At 39.2% G+C, this 20,394-nt stretch overlaps 1 protein-coding gene across 9 annotated transcripts in view; it reads right to left on the bottom strand.

Annotated features, from left to right (window-relative positions):
* Nucleotides 1-20,394, bottom strand: part of GOSR1 (golgi SNAP receptor complex member 1) — an 80,651-nt gene that overhangs the window by 32,620 nt on the left and 27,637 nt on the right. For 3 of the 9 annotated variants that reach the window (XM_073004812.1, XM_073004813.1, XM_073004816.1), the window contains exons 7-8: nt 10,408-10,432; nt 1,274-1,356 (exon numbers count right to left, since the gene is read on the bottom strand). In XM_073004812.1, the coding sequence (XP_072860913.1) occupies nt 1,274-1,356; nt 10,408-10,432 (108 nt within the window). Of the gene's footprint in view, nt 1-1,273; nt 1,357-10,407; nt 10,438-20,394 lie in introns of all 9 variants that reach the window. The other 6 variants (XM_008010941.3, XM_008010942.3, XM_073004817.1 and 3 more) reach the window with 3 other exon arrangements.

Raw genomic sequence — 20,394 nt, 5'->3', positions numbered from 1 at the left:
TCTTGCTCTGGCTGGCAATCGAGTTCATAGTTTAGTAGAATGAGATAATGTCTATAACAGCACTCTGTAAATTTTTTTTTTTTTTTTTTTGAGACGGAGTCTCGCTCTGTCGCCCGAGCTGGAGTGCAGTGGCCGGATCTCAGCTCACTGCAAGCTCCACCTCCCGGGTTTACGCCATTCTCCTGCCTCAGCCTCCCGAGTAGCTGGGACTACAGGCACCAGCAACCTCGCCCGGCTAGCTTTTTTGTATTTTTTAGTAGAGATGGGGGTTCACCATGTTAGCCAGGATGGTCTTGAACTCCTGACCTTGTGATCCGCCCGTCTCGGCCTCCCAAAGTGCTGGGATTACAGGCTTGAGCCACCGCGCCTGGCCAGCACTCTGTAAATTTTACAGCCCTATCTAAAATGTGATTTTGGACATGTGGTTTTATACTTAGGGTGACAAGGGAAGAACTAAATTCACAGCAGACTGGAGAATAATGGCACATATCAGGATAGTCTTTTCCTTAGGCAAAGACATATCAAACTAAAAGTGACCTTAAATTATCTAAGACTACAAGATACTCAGCTTTTGAAAATTCTAGGTACCTTCCCCTTTGGCATTTGGGAAGGAAAGCTTTTTTGCCTAGAAGGCTTGTCTTTTCAGAGGTTCGCTGAATCAAATGACTCAAAGTGCCAGGCTTTTCTGGTTCCCTAGTGGGTTTCTGGGAAGTAGTAATAATCCTAATTTTAAATGGAAAACTGAAACATTTTAAAGTAGAGGTTACAACAAACAAGTGGAGAATGTATCCCAGAATTCGGCCTGTACAAACTCTATCAGTAGCTACAGCTCATCTGCACGGGTGGCTGTCTCCTTCCTTCCCCGTTCCAAGCATCTGCCACTGACTTATCTCCAAAAGGGAAAAATAACAAAGAAAAGGCATATAATTGATCATGTTTAGGTAAGAATAATGTATAGTGTGGAGTTCTAACATGAATTTAAAAGCTTTCTAAAATGTGAAAGAATTTGGTGAATAATTTTTAAATTCACATTTATAATTTTTTTCTTCTACATCCAGTAGTAAGAAACTTCTGAGGTGCAGTCTTTTAGGAACAGTACTAAAGAGCATAAACTTTCACAAAGTAGGAATGCACAGTATATTCATATTATGCAATTACTGATGGGCTCTACTGCTACTGAGTGATGGCGACCTGCCCCCTATAAAAAGCACACACAGACACTTCTCCCCTCTACCCTCAAAACACAGAAACTGCGAACATTCAAAAAGGATACTGGCCAAAGTGTTCATTTTGCTGTGAATTGACTTCAACATTCCTCTCTGTGAAGTCATATTTTCTTTTGTTGCCATAGCAATGCTGCAAGGGGAAAAAGAGATGACAAATGACCATTTAAGATTATCCTGCCTGGAACCATCATGCCCTTAAAAGTGAAAGAAAACTACAGTGAACAACATCATCTTAGAAAGCACTGTGCCAGAAAATAAGGGGAAAAAATCACTTCCCAAGCCACTTTCCCACTGTGCTTTTTCCAAATGACTCCACTCTTCTATCTTTTTGTACAAGGCAGTAAGCCACTTCCTATGTTTGCTTCAAAATAACAAAATAAGACATAAACAGACAAATCACATATTACAAATGCTTCTTAAAATTTAAAGTTTAACAACTTTAAAAACTTTAAAAAGAGTTTAAAAAGAGACCAGCTACTAAAATATCTTTAATCAGGAAAAACTGTTGAAAGGGAATTATAATTATAAAAATATAAAATATAAAATATCATAAAATATGCATATACAACCAGTCCTTAATTTATGAAGAGATTATGTTCCAAAATTCTACTTGAGAACCAACTAGGCATGCATGCAACATTATGCTGAGTTTCCAAGATGGCTGACAAAGGTCACAGATTCACTAAACGTGGCTAAAACAGCTGGGTGTGGTGGCTCATGTCTGTAATCCCAGCACTTTGGGAGACCGAGGTGGGAGGATCACTTGAGCCCAAAAGTTCGAGACCATCCTGGGCAATGTGGTATATCCCACCTCTACCAAAATACAAAAATTAGCTAGACATGGTGGTGTGTGCCTGTAGTCCCAGCTACTCGGGAGGCTGAGGTGAGAGGATCAATTGAGCCCAGGACGGGGAGGCTAGAGCAAGCTGTGATGGAGCCACTGCACTCTAGCCTGAATAACGAAGCAAGACCCTGTCTCAAAACAAAGAAAAGATTAAGAGAAAAGAAAAAGTCACTTTTTGTAGAACACAATCTCTTCCATGTGACTACCTTGATGTCCTGTTTAAAAGACACTTGAGTTAATATCCTTTTTGGGGGTGGCGGGGGGGAGACAGGGTCCTGCTCTGTCACCTAGACTGGAGCCCAGTGGTGTGATTGTGGCTACTGCAGCCTTGACCTTCTGGACTCAAGCAATCCTCCCACCCCAGCCTCCTGAGTAGCTGGGACTACAGGCATGTGCCATCATGGCTGCCTAATTTTTTTTTTTTTTTTAATTTTTAAATTATCTGTAGAGATGGGGTCTCCCTATGTTGCCCACGCTGGTTTCAAACTCCTGGGCTCAAGCTATCCTCCTACCTCCGCCTACCAAAGTGCTGGAGTTATAGGTGTAAGCCACCAAGCCTGGCCCTAATATATCACTTTGCTATCACTTCCAGGATTATTCATTTCCCATAGTCTTATCTCTCTGGACATTAGAGTCATAGAGGGCAGGGTCAGTATCCACTTTGATATGTTACACACAGAGAGTGCTTTGCATGCTGACATTATAAATAGCAACAGAAAATGAAATGCTGTTGAGCAATTTTGAAAATATCTGTTTTTTTAAAAGAATCAAGAGACTGAGATTTAGGGAAGATGATGGTGAGAGTATAAATTCCTGACTTGACTTTTGGCCCATTTCCCCCATGGAGTAGCACAAGAACAAAAGCAGACACACTGGGGAGGGTCCATCTGAGGCCCCAAGTTCCCTTGAGATCTCCAGGGAAGAAAGCCAGGTAGAAGGCTATACTCTCTCAAGTGAAGAGAGAACCAGGGAACTGACAGCAGGGAAGCTTAGATTTTTCTTCAAGCTTGAGGCAAAGACCTAGGGCTTCATTACTTCCTGAGGAACCCAGACAGGAAGAAAATGGATCTGCATATACAGGGGTTGCAATGAAACTGCTCCCAGGTACTGCAGCTGGGAAAGGACTGCTACATGCAGCCACAAAGACGACAAGCAGAGAGCCGATAGTCTTGTAGGTGGTGTGATGCACAGCCCCTAAGGGGAAGAGCTGCTGGGCTTTGCCCAGTGATGGATGCTTCACTACCTGGTATGCCACTGCTTAAGAGGCTCTCATAGCTGGACCTATCTGGGAGCTGAGTGAACACATTTTTGGCCAGGTAAGGTCTCACAGAGTAAACCACCATGCATCTTATTGAAGGGAAATCCTAGAGGGAGTATTCTAAACAAATGACACATGAATCAAAACTTGAATTGCAAGATTTGAGATGGCAAAAGAGAAACAAAATTGGGTAAGGAGATATATACAGGTTGAGCATCCCTAATCTGAAAATCAGAAATCCCCAAGACTTCTGATTCCAAGTATTTTGGATAAGCGACATTCAACCTGTAAAAGAATATTTACTGAAGCACTTTTGGAATAGTAAAAAACGAACAACAGCAGCAAAAAGACCCCCCAAAAAAATCCCCCAAAATTGGAAGGAACATTCAAATGGTATGTTGTGTAAGATACACAACTGTCACTTAACACAAGTTGCTTCAGAGGTTAAGAATGGAGGGGTACTACCAGGAGACTGACTTTTCCTTTATCCATTTTAGTATTATTTAAGTTGTTACAGTAAGAATATTTTGATAATATACAAATGTACTTTGATAATGTACAAATGTCTAATAAAAATGAAAAGAACATTAGAAAAATCCTACCTGAGAGATTAAGAAATGTTAATAACATGTGAAGCCACACACACACACACACACACACACACACACACACACACACACAAAATTAACATGGACATGCTAGGATTTAGATCACTTTCAACTGAAATCACAGGCAGTGATTATACAATATTTGGTTATTTAAAAAAATGAGTTAGGGCCAGGCGCGGTGGCTCATGCCTGTAATCCCAGCACTTTGGGAAGCTGAGGCAGGTGGATCACTTGAGGCCAAGGAGTCCAAGACCAGCCTGGCCAACATGGTAAAACCTTGTCTCTACTAAAAATACAAAAATTAGTCAGGCCATGGTGGTGAGTGCCTGTAATCCCAGCTACTGGGAGGTTGAAGGCTGAGAATCACTTAAAGCCCAGGAGACGGAGGTTGTAGTGAGCCGAGATCGTGACACTGCACTCCAGCTTGGGTGACAGCGCAGACTTGGTCTCAAACAAAACAAAACTAACAGTAGTATTTCTATTAACTTGAAGGGATGTTTATAACATATTGAGTGATTAAAGCAAGCCACAGAATGTATAGAATATGAATCCTCTAATATTTTCAGAAACAAACATCTTTGGAGATGTTTGTATGACAGTGAAAAAGGTATCAGAAAGATACACAACTGTCAGTTAATGCAAGTTGCTTCAGGGGTTAAGAATGGAGGGGTACTACCAGGAGATTGACTTTTTCTTTATCCATTTTAGTATTATTTAAGTTGTTACAATAAGAACACTATACTTTTATAATATACAAGTGTCTAATAGGCACTCCAGCCTGGGCCACAGAGCGAGACTCCGTCTCAAAAAAAAAAAAAAAAGAAAAAGAAAAAGGAAAAGAACATTAGAAAAATTCCACTTAAGAAATGTTAAATAACATTTGAAGCTACACACACACACACACACACACACACACACACACACACACACAATTAATACGGACATACCAGGATTTGGATCACTTTCAACTGAAATCACAGGCAGTATCTCTGCAAATTTAGAAAATGAAAAGTCCTAGAGAATATTACAGTTCTTCCGGGGTCCTGATTTCCCATGTGTTCTAATGCTGACAATCCCATCTTCCCAATACTTTTAGGCCTATTCTAGAAAAATATCTGTTCATGTGGAAATATTATGGTCTGGTCTTTTTAAATGACATTTCAGAAAGAAATGTAATTGGGTAAAACCAAAACAAACAAACAAACAAAAAACACATTAGCAGCTCCAAATCCACCACTGTGATTCACCTCAATAAAATTACGAGTCAAGCAATGATTTTAAAAAGTTTTCTGTAGATCTTGGAAAAGCTCAAGAATTGAAGGGATCAGTCTCTCTGAGGGAAGAACTGTGGAGCAGGTTTAAAAATGGAGATTTGGGCCGGGCACGGTGGCTCACGCCTGTAATCTCAGCACTTTGGGAGGCCGAGGCGGGCAGATCACAAGGTCAGCAGATTGAGACCATCCTGGCTAATACGGTGAAACCCCGTCTCTACTAAAAAATACAAAAAATTAGCCAGGTGTGGTGGCGGGCGCCTGTAGTCCCAGCTACTTGGGAGGCTGAAGCAGGAGAATGGCGTGAACCCGGGAGGTGGAGCTTGCAGTGAGCTGAGATCACGCCACTATACTCCAGCCTGGTCCACAGAGCAAGCCACCGTCTCATGAAAAAAAAAAAAAAAAAAAAGGAGATTTGTAGAAATCTGCACAAGGAGCAGCCATACCCCACAATTGCCTTCCCTAACCCATGCAGCTAGGTGGCTGTCCCCAGTCCAGCAGAAGACCTAGCCCAGGAGAAGAGACATAGAGGTCTAGCAATTTGAGGTCCCCAGTGAAACAGCCAGGTCCACCTAATCATGCACGGTGAGGCCTAACACTCAACAAGGGTCACCATCCTATGCTCACAGGATGAGTTTCCCAACACACATTCTTTTCACAACATGGAAAAACACCATATCTACAGAAAAATACAAAAAAAAAAAAAAAAAAAATTAGCTGGGCATGGTGGTGTGTGCCAGTAGTCCTGGCTATTCAGAATGCTAAGGTGGGAGGATTGCTTGAGCCCAGGAGGTCAAGGCTGCAGTGAGCCATGATCATGCCACTGCACTCCAGTCTGGGTAATAGCAATGAGTGATTGGAAGCTCATCCTCTTTTGGAGTCACACCCTTAAATATGAAGGAACAGCCAATACTCACCAGATGTGTGAGAAGGTAACATAAAAGACAGAGTTCAAATAAACCACCCAGCAAACAGAAAAGTGAGACTGAGCAAACAGGGGCAATAAAGGAAGCTCAAGAAACTCTAAAATAAAATTACATTTAATGTTTTCAGAGAGATAAAAGATTATTACATCCACAAAGCATACACATAAAAGTATGTATCTGTCTCTCAGGAAAGAGCTCATGTAAATTAAATGAAGAGCTGATATAAAAATCTAATAGAAGAATTGGAAGGAGAAATTCAGTAAATCTCCCAGAATGTTAAACAAAAAGATCAATAGAAAACAGAGAAAAGGTGAGAAAGGATCAATTCAGAAGGCTCAACACTTAACCTTTTAAATATTTTTTTGAATGAAACGACAGAGAAAGAAGAGTGAAGAAAATGATAAAGAACGTAAGACAATTTCTAAGAACTGAAGATGAGTTTCCAGATTGTAAGAGTTCACTCAATGCCCAGAGCATTGGACTGGAAAAGGTGCATGCCACTGCGTCCAGCCTGGACTTCAGAAGCAATTCTGGAAACAATGCCTTTAAAAATTTCAAAATTATTTCCAACTCAGAATTCTATCTTAGTTAAGTTCAATAATGAATCAAGAATATGAGCAGAATAAAGACATTTTGGATGTGGGCAGTCCAAAACAATTTACCTCCTGTTCTTTCTCAGGAAGTTACTAAGGACATGGTTCAGCATAATAAGGGAATAAAGTAAGAAAGTGGAGGCACTAATCCCAAGAAGTAGGTAATCCAACAGACGAAATTATTTTAGGATAATGGAGGAAGGACATCTAGGACCATAACAATGTTGGAGGTGTAGAGAATCACCAGTCAAGATTAGAGCCGAAGGAGGGAGCAATGTCAACCGCACAATACACTGAATTTTTGATCCCCAAATGAAAGGAACACAAAAGAGCTTAACAAACAACTTCCTTTGCATCATTTAGTTCTTATTCATAACTTTTCAGTTTGAGAGATTATGACAAAATATGATACACTGAAAATGTGGTCGTTTTGTAAAAAAATTTATAAGGTATTACAAGTAGATACTATAGTCTTATATAAAGTAACAGCTTTCAAACCTACGCTGGCCATATATCAATCTTTGAATGATATATGCCTCTGTTTGTTATTATATATTATTATTTTTTTGAGACAGGGTCTCACTGTGCCATGCAGGCGGGGCTGCAGTAGCACCATCATGGCAGCCTTGACCTCATGCATGCAAGTGCTCCTCCCGCCTCAGCCTTCCAAGTGGCTGGCTTACAGATGTGCACCACCATGCCTGCTTTTTAAAAACAACTTTGTAAAGATGGGGTCTCACTATGCTGCTCCGGCTGATCTCGAGTTTCTGGCCTCAAGCAGTCCTCCCGCCTCAGCCTCCCAAAGTGTTAGGATTATAGGCGTGGGCCACCATGCTGGGCCTGCTTCTGTTTTTTAAACTGGAACTATCACCATTTCCTGTATACTTTGACTCACAAGTGGACAGACGTTAAAAAATAATTTCTGCAAAGGACTTTGTATTCCTTTGGGAATAGATATCATCACCATACATTATGTTAACTTATTGAAGAAGCATGATTTCCAGTACCACAAAGTATATCTGGACATACTTTCCCATCTCATTTCATGACTTACAGTCAAGCAGAACAAAATCTAGGCTGTTATTTCAAGGGTCAAATACTTAGAAGCAAAATATAAGCTCTAAATAATATATAATACTTTTAAAATGATAAATCATTGATATGCTTACGGGAACTTCAACTTTCTTACCTCTTACCTGTTCTGTGAACTGAACTCAAGTCACGTTTTTCTCAACAACAGATAATACAAGTCATACATTTAAAGATTAGAAATATATGTATAAATATTAAAAATGCTAGCTCTTTTCAATAAGTTAATGTCAAAGTCTATATTCAGTTGCTCACATAGTTTTAAAATGTATCTCTAAAAGGAAAACGTAAATTTTTCCATATGGAATATGCAAAAATATTACTTGACACAAATTTTACATTCTTCATAAGAAATCATAACTAGCTTTATACTCAGTGAAACTTTTCTTGTAATGCCTATCACATTTTGAAGCAAGGGAAAGTACTGAAATAAAAGACCTTCTAATAACATGTTTTTTAACTAGCAAAATAATGGTAACAATTCAACGGTTCTCAATTGTTCCTTTTCTTTTTTGTCCTATGAGGTACCCCAAGTTTTAATACTCATATTATCAGCCCTTAAATAGACCAGTGCTGAAGTGGAAGCTTAATTAAGGCAGCCTGGCCCTAGAAGAGAAGGCAGAAAGAAAGGGAAATAAAGAAAAAAAGAAAAAGGATTATTGGGAAACTTTAAGTAAATAATTCCTGGCAAAATGTGATCAGATCTCATGTGCTGATGAAAAGGAAAAAGTTACAAGGAAGATACTTCAGTCAACATTAGGCAATTCTGTGAAAACTTTCTTCAGGTGGAAGGCTCAGCACATACAATTTAAACAAAAATTCAAGACACAATAATGGCTTCTTGTTATAAAAGATTATAATGTATTAAGATTATTAATGATGGAAAATATTCTAATCCATTGAATAAAGAATCCACGAAGCCATAAAAAGAAACAGATATTTAGGAAATGAACACTGAAATACTTAGGAACAAAGAGGATCAATGCATGTTAAACTTTGTAGAAGTTGGGTAAAGGGTATATAGGACTTCTTTTCACTACTGAAATTTTTCTGAAATCTGAAATGATATCAAAATAAAAAGCTAAAAAAGAAAGGACTGGTATTAATAATATAGTTACCATTTACAAATTAGCTATTATTAGATCAGGCATTTTCTTCACATTATCCTTAACAGTCTTACAGGTAAGTATTATCATCAATACTGTATTTTTAAACAGATAAGAAAATGAAAGTTCCAAGAAGTTAAAGTAAATTATCCAAAGAACAGAGATCTAAGATCTAATAAACAGCACAGGCAGGTTCCAAGCCAAATCAGACCCGAAACCTTGTATTCTTTCTACAATGTGGTAAATATAGCAGTGGTTTAGATAGAGCTCTGTTTCTAGAGTTAGACTAAGACGGAAGGATCTGAATCCTTAATACTATTTACTAGTCATGTGACCAAAGGCTAATTACTTAATTTCTTTTTTGTTTTGGAAATAGTTCCTAATGATTCATGTCGATCTAACAGGTTATTGAGAAAATTAAATAAAATAATGCAGGCAAAGTACTTTTAGCACAGGCCCAATATCCGTGGTAAGAATACAATTGTGGCTGGGTGCGGTGGCTCACACCTGTAATCCCTGCACTTTAGGAGGCCAAGGCGGGCAGATCACCTGAGGTCAGGAGTTCAAGACCAGATTGGCCAATATGATGAAACCCTGTCACTACTAAAACTACAAAAAATTAGCCAGGCATGGTGGCACACACCTGAAATCCCAGCTACTCAGGAGCCTGAGGCAGGAGAATCACTCAAACCTGGCAGGCGAAGGATGCAGTGAGCCAAGACGGCACCACTGCATTCCAGCCTGGGCAACAAGAGTGAAACTCTATCTTAAAAAAAAAAAAAATATATACACACACACACACACACACACACACACACACACATACACACACACACACATACATACATACATATACACACACACACACATTTGTTATTGTCATGTACTTTGATTTACCTTTCCTGAAAACCAATGCTTTACACATTGGTGAATTCTAGAGCACAGAGACTGTATCTAGTTAATATTCTTTTTTAGCGTCATAAAATAGATATTTTAAAATTCATCAAACCTAGAAAGCTAAGTAGTTCAAAACAACAAATAAATGTCCCTTAACTTAAGCAAGAAACTAGTTCAATGTTATTACAGATACTATGAACTATTACTGCAGATTTTTTGCAGGTGCTATAACAGAAAAGTTTATATGAATGGCATAAAATTATTTATCAAATTATGCTTAAAATCGCTTTCCTTTAAAAAGTGAGAATAAAAAGATTGAGATTGAAAATATTAAATATAAATTAATTGGAAAAATTAACCTAAGTAAAACAACTTAAAGTAACTATGGAAATATAGTTGGGTGTCAAACATCTCTTATAAGGGAAGGACATAGTAAAAATTTCATCTTTAAGGAAGATAAATGAACTTTAACTCTGATCTGTTCATTAAAATGTTTTTTCTTTAATTCTAAAACAGCTGTAACACTGTTCATTAAATTTATGTGCAAACAAACAAAAACCAACAAAGCAAAACAAAAACTTATTCCTACCTTATTGTCTCTTCTATCAGACGATCTGAGCTGCAAATAAAAAGAAAATTCAAATTCTGAATTTACTAAATGAACACTTAAAATCTATATTAATTTTTCTACATCTATAGATAAACTTTTTAGTCATTTATGTATACAGAATGTCTAGCTTTTTGAAAGCATCTGGGGAAAATTCTGGACTCTAATTTTTTTTTTTTTTTTTTTTTTTTAAAGACAGTCTCGTTCTGTTGCCTGGGCTGGAATGCAGTGGTGTAATCTCAACTCACTGCAACCTCCGCCTCCTGGGTTCAAGTAATTCTCCTGCCTCAGCCTCCCAAGTAGCTGGGATTACAGGCACCTGCCACTATGCCTGGCTAATTTTTGTATTTTTAGTAGAGATGGGGGTTTCACCATGTTGGCCAGGCTGGTCTCGAACTCCTGACCTCAGGTAATCTGCCCAACTCGGCCTCCCAAAGGGCTGAGATTACAGATGTGAGCCACTGTGGCTGGACTGGACTTTGAAATAAATTTAATTTCATTCGCATACAATATATATAATTTCCATCTTATGAGCAGGCATGGTGGCTCATGCCGGTAATCCCAGCACTTTGGGAGGCCAGTGCAGGTGGATCACTTGAGGCCAGGAGTTCGAGACCAGTCTGGCCAACATGGTGAAACCCTGTCTTTATCAAAAATACAAAAATTAGCTGGGTATGTTAATGTGTGCCTGTAGTCCCAGCTATTCAGTAGGCTGAGGCACAAGAACTGCTTGAACCTGGGAGGCATAGGTTGCAGTGAGCCGAGACCATCGTGCCACTGCACTCCAGCCTGGGCCACAGAACGAGACTTTGTCTCAAAAAAACTCCAAACAAATAATTTCTATCCTACTTTTGCTAGGTTAAATCGATTTTTTCCACAGAGATACCTGATAATTAAAGTTGGAACAGTTTTAATGACAGCATAAAGAAATGAACTTTCTCTTTAAATAGCTCAAAGTTGTCACTATCATCTATTCAGAACTTAAGAATTAGAACCAACTTGTTGAGACAGGATAGGCAAATATAATTCTGATGTCTGTAAATACTAAATATTTACACCTTAATGTTTATTTCTTTTTTGGGAAACAGGTTTTTTTTTTAAACTAAAACAAATTTCAGACTTTAGAATTCAAGAATATTAATAAAGATACCAAATACACCTTTCATCTGTAAATTGTTTCCCTTTATGCAGCACACAATGGAAAGAAACAAAGAAACAAAGCCATTTTAGGGATAAATGAATACGTAAAGTTTGGTGAAGGGTTCACTTTACAGCAGAAGTAGGAAAACAAACTTCCAGACATCTGTATCCACTTGGCATAGAGTAAGGTACACAGTAGGCACTCAAATAAATATTTGCATGTATTTTTCCAACTACTTATTTCCAAAAGAATTTCTAAGTTCATGCTACAAAGCAGTAAGTCAAGGTTTCATTACAAAGTAGTGGACTAGGTAATCTAAATTATTGCATATATTAGGGAACAAACGAGCTTTAAAAAGTCATAAATACCAGCCAGGCGCGGTGGCACACGCCTGTAATCTCAGAGCTTTGGGAGGCTGAGGCAGGTGGACCATGAGGTCAGCAGTTCTTGACCAGCCTGGCCAACACAGTGAAACCCTGTCTCTACTGAAAATACAAAAATTAACTGGGGGTGGTGGTAGGTGCTTTTAATCCTAGCTACTTGGGAGGCTGAGGCAGGAGAATCGCTTGAACCCGGGAGGCGGAGGTTGCAGTGAGCCGAGATTGCGCCACTGCACTCCAGACTGGGCGACAAGCTAGACTACGTCTTGGGGCCGGGGGGGGCGGGGGAGTCATAAATAGCATATATAAATCCTGTTATTAAAAATTTCAAAAATTACAAAGATGGTAGTGAAAGACAGACTATGTGGCTATTTAAATGCTGAATCTACCACTTACTAGTTATTCGACACAAGGCAAGTTTCTCCTTGCCCCAGTTTTCTCATCTGTAAACTGGCAAGGATCATAAAATCTACCTGTTCAAATAAAGGGGTTTGTAAAGATAGTGACTGGATCAATACCTCGCATATAGTAAGTGTCAAGTATTTTTTGCTATTAGTTTCTCAATAACTACAGATGGTAAATCTAAGCATAAAATTGATATAAATTTCCAGATAAACTCACTATTCTGATGAAATCTATGATTACTAAGTATGGACCTACTCTTCTAACAAACACGTATAGAAGCACCCCTGAAGGGTATTGGGTCAGAAAGTGGCTACAAAGATATGGCACTAACCTGCCAAGATCTTACAATGAAGACTGACAAGACACACGCCAAAAGGCATCTGGTGAACTGGTCACAAGGTCACAACAGAGAAAGACCCTGTCTCAAAACAAAACAAAAAAACTACACACATACACAACATTTATTAAGTTCACCCTCTTCTATCAGTGAGGTTGTAAACAATTACAAGAGTAACATCAAAGATCACTATCACCGTAACAGATATGATAATAATGAAAACATCTAAAATACTGTTACCAAAATGTAACATAGAGACATGAAGTGAGCATATGCTGTTAGAAAAACGGCAAGACTTGCTTGACACAGGGTTGCCACCAACCTTCCGTTTGTAAAAAATAGTATCTGCAAAGTGCAATAAAGCAAAGCACAATAAAATCTGGTAGGCCCATACATGACATTTCTTTGTATTATTACTGTTTTTCCTTGTAGAGATGGGGTCTCACCATCACCCAGGCTAGAGTGCAGTGGCACCATCATAGCTCACTGCAACTTTGAACTCCTGAGCTTCAAGCGATCCTCCTGCCTCAGCCTCCCAAGTAACTGGAATCACAGGCATAAGCCACACCACACCCAGCCTCTCTGTATTATTTCTTAAAACTGCATGCATGCAAATCTATAATTAACTCAAAACAAAAAGTTAAACATTTATAAAGTGACCAGTGTACCAAATGACAATAACAAAAACCCAATTCCAATTTCGACTGACTGCAAAGCTACGTACCTTAAGTAGTATGTAACTGTGAAGCAGCATTTAAAAAAACAGATAACCAGTCTATTTCTAACTAAATAAACTCAATGTATCAGCCTAGAAAGAAATATAAAATTACAAAGCCAAGCATTTCATACAAATTGTCAGAAAATCAGCCAGGTACACTTCATCATTTCCACTATCTGCTTTCTGTAATTCTCTTGTATCTATTCTCAATCATACAGGTCAGAACTAAATTAGCTAATAAACTAGCTTAACTACTATACTTTAGTTGGAAAATAAACTCATTATAATTTGTACTCAGTGTTCCTGAGGAACTGGAGTTGAAATGGATGCTAAGGAACAACTTTCTGTGTCATTATATATAAAGAAAATTCTTTGAAGTTGTTTGTGGCACACAGAATCCTTATTCTATGTAATGAGACTCGCTTTTAGTACTCATTACGTAATGAGTACATATGTTTTATGTATACTTTCTGAAAATGTCATTTTGACCAATTTAAATCACATTTTACATGTAATAAAACCATTTTCTATTTACATGAATCAAATAAAGTCTCATAAAGCAAACACCTGCGCCCCCACTTATTTCCCACTTTTTGCACAACATTGGATTTTCATAGAATAGGTTTTCTTAAAAGGATAAAAGGTCACTGAAATTGGTCATTTTATGTATTTGAGACTGACAACTATCCCCATATTACAGTAATTTCATAGCAATACTGGAACTGCAAGTCAAAGAAAAGAGTGTTTGCTGGATTCACTCGAAAATGAAACCAACTGGCTGGGCACAGTGGTTCACGCCTGTAATCCCAGCACTTTGGGAGGTTGAGGTAGATGGATCACCTGAGGTCAGGAGTTCGAGATCAGCCTGGCCAACATGGTGAAACCTCGTCTCTACTAAAAATACAAAAATTAGCTGGGTGTGGTGGCGGGTGCCTACAATCCCAGCTACTCAGGAGGCTGAGGCAGGAGAATCCTTGAACCTGGGAGGCAGAGGTTGCAGTGACCCGAGATCACGCCATTGTCCTACAGGCTGGGTGAACGAGCGAGATCCCGCCTCAAAAAAAAAAAAAGGAAATTGAAAGCAACCTAAAGAAAACGAAAATTATAATCCCAAATATGCTACCCCATAGAAGAAGGGGTTTTTCCTCCCTTTAAGTCCCCTTACACATCAGTCACCTTTATTAAGTCCTAAAATACCCTCTAAAACATATTTCAAAATATAACATACATGAGTCCGCAGGAGTCCTGCTCACAGAAGGGATCTTTAACTTACAGAAAGACGATGCTGACACCAGCTTAACCATGCATTTAGCACACCAGTTACAGTGAATCACACGGGAATTCCACACACATTCCCTACCCACTGTCATCCTTAGTTTATAGGGTGGCATCAACAGAGAAAAGCCAGTGATTCCTAAATGTCTTCTCAAATTGCCCAGTCTCCAGGTCTTTACTCATTTGGCTAAGACCAAATAAAGTAAACAAACACCATTCATTAAAACCTTTCTTGGACAGTGTGGACACAACATCAGCGTGACTCCATGCAGATGGCATCATCTGGTTAAAATCAAATTTAAACTTATTTTCCTTTGGAGTAAAAAATATATAATCAAGTAGAATTATCCTTCTTAAGCAAGTACTTGATAACAGCCCAGAGATATTCTATAAAGTCATCTAGAGCTTAAGAAACAAATTTCCATTTGTCTCAAGACCAATTTAAACTAGCTGAAAACAATAAGCTACATTTCACTACCAGCTCATCATACTGAGGAATCACTGAAGCCATATTTAAATAATTCTCTTTTTAAAAAATAACTTATTTTCCCCAACACACACACTACAAAAAGCACACATTTCAAGAGCAAACATGCGATTTCATGCATATATACTAAAGCAATTTAAACCAACAAAATGTAAGAACTTGGCGAAATCACTTAGATAGTATCTTCCTCTTTTAATAAGCAAATAAGTAAGCAACTAAATGAGAAAACAAATAAGCAAGTACATAATAATAACAAATAATAAATAAAAATTTAAAAATCGATCCCTTTGCAAGCTGCAATAATTGATGAGGTTGTCACTAACCAATCCGACCATTTACATCAAGCATTGAGGTGAGACAGTCTTTCACTTACAGTTAACCAGAGAGATCCTTAAGGTCTAGGTCTGACTTATTTCTACATTTCTTATTTAATCTCTTCAATTATGTTAACTGAATACAATTAAGCTGCAGTAGAATACATATATACTGTTTCAGTGCTAAGAGTTTTTTATTTTACAGAGAACATTCGGAAAATACAGGAAAACAAAGATGAAAGTGGAAACCAGCTATAACCTCTCTTTCATTAACACAGATGCGGTGGCATATTTCCTTTCAGTCTGGGTAGACAAAGGAATATCTTTATTTGCTTTGTTCATGGGTTGTTTAGCACAAACGTTTTCATAATCACAGCAAGTTACCGGGAGACAGAAAGTGAAGCACCTGACAGATTCCTGCTCGGTTCAAGGAGAAAATAAAAAAATAAAAGCTAAGTCATTAGCAGTGAGATCCTGGAAAATCACTTTTTCCTTTTTAAAAAATGAATAGAATTATTGTTAGAACAGTTCTAGACATATAGAAATATTCAGTAGAAAGTACACACTATAAACCCATTCTCCTCCACTTGTGATTAGTGTGGCACGTGTCACAACTGATCACCCAGTACTGATACATTACCAGCTAAACGCCATGCTTAGAGTTGACTCTGCATTGCACGGTGGTGGGGTTTTGTCATGGATCCATCCTTGCACTATCATACAGAAGAGTTTTACCGCCCTAAGTATCCTGTGCTTCACCTATTCATTTTTCCTCCCTTTCCCATCCTCAACCCCTGAGAATTGCTGATCTTTTTACTGTCTCTATAATTTTGCCTTGTTCAGAATGTCATATAGTTAAAATCATACAGTATGTAGCCTTCGTAGATAGGCTGCTTTTACGTATTTAAAGTTCCCCCATGTCTTTTCCAGGCTTGATAGCTTATTTCTTTGTATGGCTGAATAATATTCCACTGCATGGATGTACCACCATTTGTTTATCCATTCACTTACTTAAGACATCTTGATTGCTTACAACTTTTGGCGATTATGAATGAAGCTTCTGTAAAACGTTCATGTACAGATTTTTGTGTAGACATAAGTTTTCAATTCATTTAGGGAAATCACTAGGAATATGACTGCTAGAATGTATGTTAAGACCATATTTAGCTTTTTAAGAAAACTGCCAGGATGGGCACAGTGGCTCATGCCTGCAATCCCAGAATTTTGGGAGGCTGAGGCGGGTGGATCACAAGGTCAGGGGTTCAAGACCAGCCTGGCCAAGATGGTGAAACCCCATCTCTACTAAAAATACAAAAATTAGCCAGGCGTGGTGGCACACACCTGTAATCCCAGCTATTTGGAAGGCTGAGGCAGAGAACTGCTTAAACCCGGGAGGCGGAGGATGCAGTGAACCAAGATCGCGCCACTGCACTCTAGCCTGGGCGACAGAGCGATACTCCGTCTCAGGAAAAAAAAAAAAAAAAAGAAAACTGCCAAACTGTCTTCCAATGTGGCTATACCATTTTGCATTCAAACCAGCAATGAGTGAGAATTCCTGTTACTCCACTTCCTTCAGTGTTCCTTTTAATGTTGTCAGTGTTTTGGATTTTAGCCATTCTAACAGTTGTGCAGTGGTATCTCACTGCAGTACCCTAATTTGCAGTACCCTAATGATACTTAATTACATTAAGTATCTTTTCATATGCTTAATTTATTGTCTGTATATCTTCTTTGGTTAAGATGGCTGTTCAGATCTTTTTTCCACTTTTAAATTATTGAATTTTCAGAGTTCTTTGTATATTTTCATACAAGACCTTGTTCCTGGATTGGAAGATTTACGGTTGTTAAGACGGCAATTCTCTCCAAATGGATCTCTAGATTCAATATAATCTTATTTGAAATTTCAGCTGGCTTTTAAACAATCTGGTATTAAAATTTATATGGAAGTACAAAGGACCCAGGGGAGTCAAAATAACTTTGAAGATACAGAATAAAGTTAGAAGACTTACACACTACCTCATTTCAAAACTTATTATAGAGTACAACTGGCCATAGGTCAATGGAACAGAACAAAATTCAGAAATAAACTAGCAAGTGTCCTGGGAATTCTCTACAAAGATGTCAACATCTTTGAACAGATTAAACAGAGGAAAGCAGAGTCTTTTCAACAAAGGTACTGAAACAATGGAATATTCATGTGTTTAAAAAAAAATGAATTCCGACCCTTAACTTACACCACACAAAAAAGTGAAGCCAAAGTGGATTATAAACCTAATGTTAAAGCTAAAACTGTATGGAGAGGGCGCCAAGATGGCCGAATAGGAACAGCTCTAGTCTGCAGCTCCCAGCGAGAACGACGGAGAAGACAGGTGATTTCTGCATTTCCAACTGAGGTACCGGTTTCATCTCACTGGGGCTTGCCAGACAAGTGGGTGCATCCCACGGAGCAGGGCAGGGCACCGCCTCACCCAGGAAGTGCGAGGGGTTGAGGAGTTCCCTTTCCTAGCAAAGGGAAGCCGTGACAGACTGCACCTGGAAAATCGGGACACTCCCATCCTAATACTGCGCTTTTCCAACAGCCTTAGCCAACAGCACACCAGGAGGGTCCCACATCCACTGAGCCTCGCTCATTGCTAGAACAGCAGTCTGAGATCAAACTGCAAGACGGCAGCCAGGCTGGGGGAGGGGCATAAACCATTGCTGAGGCTTTAGTAGGTAAACAAAGTGGCCTGGAAGCTCAAACTGGGTGAAGCCCACCACAGCTCAAGGAGGCCTGCCTGCCTTTGTAGACTCCACCTCTAGGGGTAGGGCATAGCTGAACAAAAGGCAGCAGAAACTTCTGCAGACTTAAACGTCCCTGTCTGACAGCTCTGAAGGGAGTAGTGGTTCTCCCAGCACGGAGTTTGAGATCTGAGAACTGACAGACTGCCTCCTCAAGTAGGTCCCTGACCCCTAAGTAGCCTAACTGGGAGGCACCTCCCAATACCTCATAAGGCCAGGTGCCCCTCTGAGACGAAGCTTCCAAAGGAAGGATTAGGCAGCAATATTTGCTGTTCTGGAGCCTCCGCTGGTGATACCCAGGCAAACAGGGTCTGGAGTGGACCTCCTGCAAACTCCAACAGACCTGCAGCTGGGGGTCATGATTGTTAGAAGGAAAACTAACAAACAGAAAGGACATCCACACCAAAACCCCATCTGTACGTCACCATCATTAAAGACCAAAGGTAGATAAAACCACAAAGATGGGGAGAAACCAGAGCAGGAAAGCTGAAACTTGTGAAAATCAGAGCGCCTCTTCTCTTCCGAAGGAATACAGCTCCTCACCAGCAACAGAACAAAGCTAGACGGAGAACAACTTTGACGAGTCGAGAGAAGGCTTCAGACGATTGGTAATAACAAACTTCTCCGAGCTAAAGGAGGATGTTCAAACCCATCACAAACAAGATAAAAACCTTGAAAAAGGAGTGGACGAATGGCTAACTAGAATAAATAGTGTAGAGAAGTCCTTAAATGACCTGATGGAGCTGAAAACCATGGCACAAGAACTATGTGACACATGCACAAGCTTTAGTAGCAGATTTGATCAAATGGAAGAAAGGGTATCAGTGATTGAAGAGCAAATGAATGAAATGAAGCAAGAAGAGAAGTTTAGAGAAAAAAGAGTAAAAAGAAACGAACAGTCTCCAAGAAACATGGGACTACATGAAAAGACCAAATCTATGTCGAATTGGTGTACCTGAAAGTGACAGGGAGAATGGAACCAAGTTGGAAAACACTCTTCAGGATATCATCCAGGAGAACTTCCCCAACCTAGCAAGGCAGGCCAACATTCAAATTCAGGAAATACAGAGAACACCACAAAGATACTCCTCGAGAAGAGAAACTCCAAGACACATAATTGTCAGACTCTCCAAAGTTGAAACAAAGGAAAAAATGTTAAGGGCAGTCAGAGAGAAAGGTCAGGTTACCCACAAAGGGAAGCCCATCAGACTAATAGCAGATCTCTCGGCAGAAACTCTACAAGCCAGAAGACAGTGGGGGACAATATTCAACATTCTTGAAGAAAAGAATTTTCAACCCACAATTTCATATCCAGCCAAACTAAGCTTCATAAGTTATGGAGAAATAAAATACTTTATAGACAAACAAATGCTGAGAGATTTTGTCACCACCAGGCCTGCCTTACAAGAGCTCCTAAAGGAAGCACTAAACATAGAAAGGAACAACCGGTACCAGCCACTGCAAAAACATGCCAAATAAGACCATCGATACAAGGAAGAAACTGCATCAACGAATGAGTAAAATAACCAGCTAACATCGTAATGACAGGATCAAATTCACACATAACAACATTAACCTTAAATGTAAATAGGCTAAATGTTCCAATTAAAAGACACAGACTGGCAAATTGAATAAAGAGTCAAGACCCATCAGTGTGCTGTATTCAGGAGACCCAGCTCACGTGCAGAGACACACATAGGCTCAAAATAAAGGGATGGAGGAAGATCTACCAAGCAAATGGAAAACAACAAAAAAGTAGGGGTTGCAATCCTAGTCTCTGATAAAACAGACTTTAAACCAACAAAGATCAAAAGAGACAAAGGCGGCCATTACATAATGGTAAAGGGATCAATTCAACAAGATAAGCTAACGATCCTAAATACATATGCACCCAATACAGGAGCACCCAGATTCATAAAGCAAGTCCTTAGAGACCTAAAAAGGGACTTAAGACTCCCACACAATAATAATGGGTGACTTTTATACCCCAATGTCAATATTAGATCAACGAGACAGAAAGTTAACAAGGATATCCAGGAATTGGGAACTCAGCTTTGCACCAAGCGGATCTAATAGACATCTACAGAACTCTCCACCACAAAACAACAGAATATACATTCTTCTCAGCACC

This window comes from Chlorocebus sabaeus, chromosome 16 (genome assembly GCF_047675955.1).
Source record: "Chlorocebus sabaeus isolate Y175 chromosome 16, mChlSab1.0.hap1, whole genome shotgun sequence".
In the NCBI taxonomy this organism is placed as follows: Eukaryota; Metazoa; Chordata; class Mammalia; order Primates; family Cercopithecidae; genus Chlorocebus; species Chlorocebus sabaeus.
The sequence above is the reverse complement of the archived record's forward strand: the minus strand, read 5'-3'. Positions and strand labels throughout refer to the sequence as shown.